The sequence below is a fragment of the Galeopterus variegatus genome, unplaced genomic scaffold, assembly GCF_000696425.1.
Source record: "Galeopterus variegatus unplaced genomic scaffold, G_variegatus-3.0.2 Scaffold7721, whole genome shotgun sequence".
Classification (NCBI taxonomy): Eukaryota; Metazoa; Chordata; class Mammalia; order Dermoptera; family Cynocephalidae; genus Galeopterus; species Galeopterus variegatus.
The window spans coordinates 28,952-31,168 of record NW_007733832.1 but is presented as its reverse complement, the minus strand read 5'-3'; the positions used below and the strand labels follow the sequence as shown (position 1 = coordinate 31,168).

Here is a 2,217-nt window from a genome sequence, read left to right as displayed (position 1 = left end):
GTGGCTGTTGTGGTTGTAGCCTCAGTGGATGTGCCTGCACTTGTTTGTGAGGTTGTTTCCGCTGTAGTGCTGGCTGTGGCTGCGGTTGTGGGTTCAGTAGAAGTGCTAGTCGTGGCTGTGGTCGTTGTAGCCTCAGTGGATGTGGCTGCACTTGTTGGGGTGGTCGATTCTGTTGTAGTGCTGGCTGATGCTGTGGTTGATGGTTCTGTAGAAGTGCTTGCAGTGGCTGTGGTGGTTGTAGCCTCAGTGGATGTGCTCTCACTTGCTTGTGAGGTTGTTTCTGTTGTAGTGCTGGCTGTGGTTGTGGCTGTGGGTTCAGTAGAAGTGCTAGTCGTGGCTGTGGTCGTTGTAGCTTCAGTGGATGTGGCTGCACTTGTTGGGGTGGTCAACTCTGTTGTAGTGCTAGTTGATGCTGTGGTTGATGGTTCTGTAGAAGTGCTTGCAGTGGCCATGGTTGTTGTAGCCTCAGTGGATGTGCTCACACTTGTTTGGGAGGTTGATTCAGTTGTACTGCTGGCTATGGTTGTAGTCAGGGATTCTGTAGAAGTGCTTGTAGTGGCTGTTGTGGTTGTAGCCTCAGTGGATGTGCCTGCACTTGTTTGTGAGGTTGTTTCCGCTGTAGTGCTGGCTGTGGCTGCGGTTGTGGGTTCAGTAGAAGTGCTAGTCGTGGCTGTGGTCGTTGTAGCCTCAGTGGATGTGGCTGCACTTGTTGGGGTGGTCAACTCTGTTGTCGTGCTAGTTGATGCTGTGGTTGATGGTTCTGTAGAAGTGCTTGCAGTGGCCATGGTTGTTGTAGCCTCAGTGGATGTGCTCACACTTGTTTGGGAGGTTGATTCAGTTGTACTGCTGGCTATGGTTGTAGTCAGGGATTCTGTAGAAGTGCTTGTAGTGGCTGTTGTGGTTGTAGCCTCAGTGGATGTGCCTGCACTTGTTTGTGAGGTTGTTTCCGCTGTAGTGCTGGCTGTGGCTGCGGTTGTGGGTTCAGTAGAAGTGCTAGTCGTGGCTGTTGTGGTTGTAGCCTCAGTGGATGTGGCTGCACTTGTTGGGGTGGTCGATTCTGTTGTAGTGCTGGCTGATGCTGTGGTTGATGGTTCTGTAGAAGTGCTTGTAGTGGCTATTGTGGTTGTAGCCTCAGTGGATGTGCTCTCACTTGCTTGTGAGGTTGTTTCTGTTGTAGTGCTGGCTGTGGTTGTGGCTGTGGGTTCAGTAGAAGTGCTAGTCGTGGCTGTGGTCGTTGTAGCCTCAGTGGATGTGGCTGCACTTGTTGGGGTGGTCGATTCTGTTGTAGTGCTGGCTGTGGTTGTGGCTGTGGGTTCAGTAGAAGTGCTAGTCGTGGCTGTGGTCGTCGTAGCCACAGTGGATGTGGCTGCACTTGTTGGGGTGGTCGATTCTGTTGTAGTGCTGGCTGTGGTTGTGGCTGTGGGTTCNGGGAGGTTGTTTCCGTTGTAGTGATGGCTACAGTTGTGGTTGTGGGTTCAGTAGAAGTGCTACTCGTGGCTGTGGTCGTTGTATCCTCAGTGGATGTAGCTGCACTTGTTGGGGTGGTCGATTCTGTTGTAGTGCTGGTTGATGCTGTGGTTGATGGTTCTGTAGAAGTGCTTGCAGTGGCTGTAGTGGCTGTAGCTTCAGTGGATGTGCCTGCACTTGTTTGTGAGGTTGTATCCACTGTAGTGTTGGCTGCGGCTGCAGTTGTGGGTTCAGTAGAAGTGCTAGTCATGGCTGTGGTCGTCGTAGCCTCAGTGGATGTGCCTGCACTTGTTGGGGTGGTCGATTCCATTGTAGTGCTGGCTACAGTTGTGGTTGTGGGTTCAGTAGAAGTGCTAGTCGTGGCTGTGGTGGATGTAGCTTCAGTGGATGTGCTCGCACTTGTTTCAGAGGTTGTTTCTGTTGTAGTGCTGGCTACAGTTGTGGTTGTGGGTTCAGTAGAAGTGCTAGTCGTGGCTGTGGTGGTTGTAGCTTCAGTTAATGTGCTCGCACTTGTTTCAGAGGTTGTTTCTGTTGTAGTGCTGGCTGTGGTTGTGGCTGTTGGTTCAGTAGAAGTGCTAGTCGTGGCTGTGGTGGTTGTAGCCTCAGTGGATGTGCTCGCACTTGTTTGGGAGGTGGTTTCCATTGTAGTGCTGGCTACAGTTGTGGTTGTGGGTTCAGTAGAAGTGCTCGTCGTGGCTGTGGTGGTTGTAGCCTCAGTGGATGTGGCTGCACTTGTTGGGGTGGTCGATT

General features: G+C 52.0%; 2 protein-coding genes across 2 annotated transcripts in view; both read right to left on the bottom strand.

Annotated features, from left to right (window-relative positions):
• Positions 1-785, bottom strand: part of LOC103607798 (cell wall protein DAN4-like) — a 1,806-nt gene extending 1,021 nt beyond the window's left edge. The window contains exon 1 of the mRNA XM_008592265.1: positions 41-785. Within this exon, the coding sequence (XP_008590487.1) occupies positions 41-785 (745 nt within the window). The remainder of the gene's footprint in view (positions 1-40) is intronic.
• Positions 786-1,114: 329 nt separating this feature from the next.
• On the bottom strand, positions 1,115-2,110 carry LOC103607797 (cell wall protein DAN4-like). Its single transcript, XM_008592264.1, has one exon. The coding sequence runs from the start codon at positions 2,108-2,110 to the stop codon at positions 1,115-1,117; it is 996 nt and encodes a 331-aa protein (XP_008590486.1).
• Between the last annotated feature and the right edge of the window lie 107 nt (positions 2,111-2,217).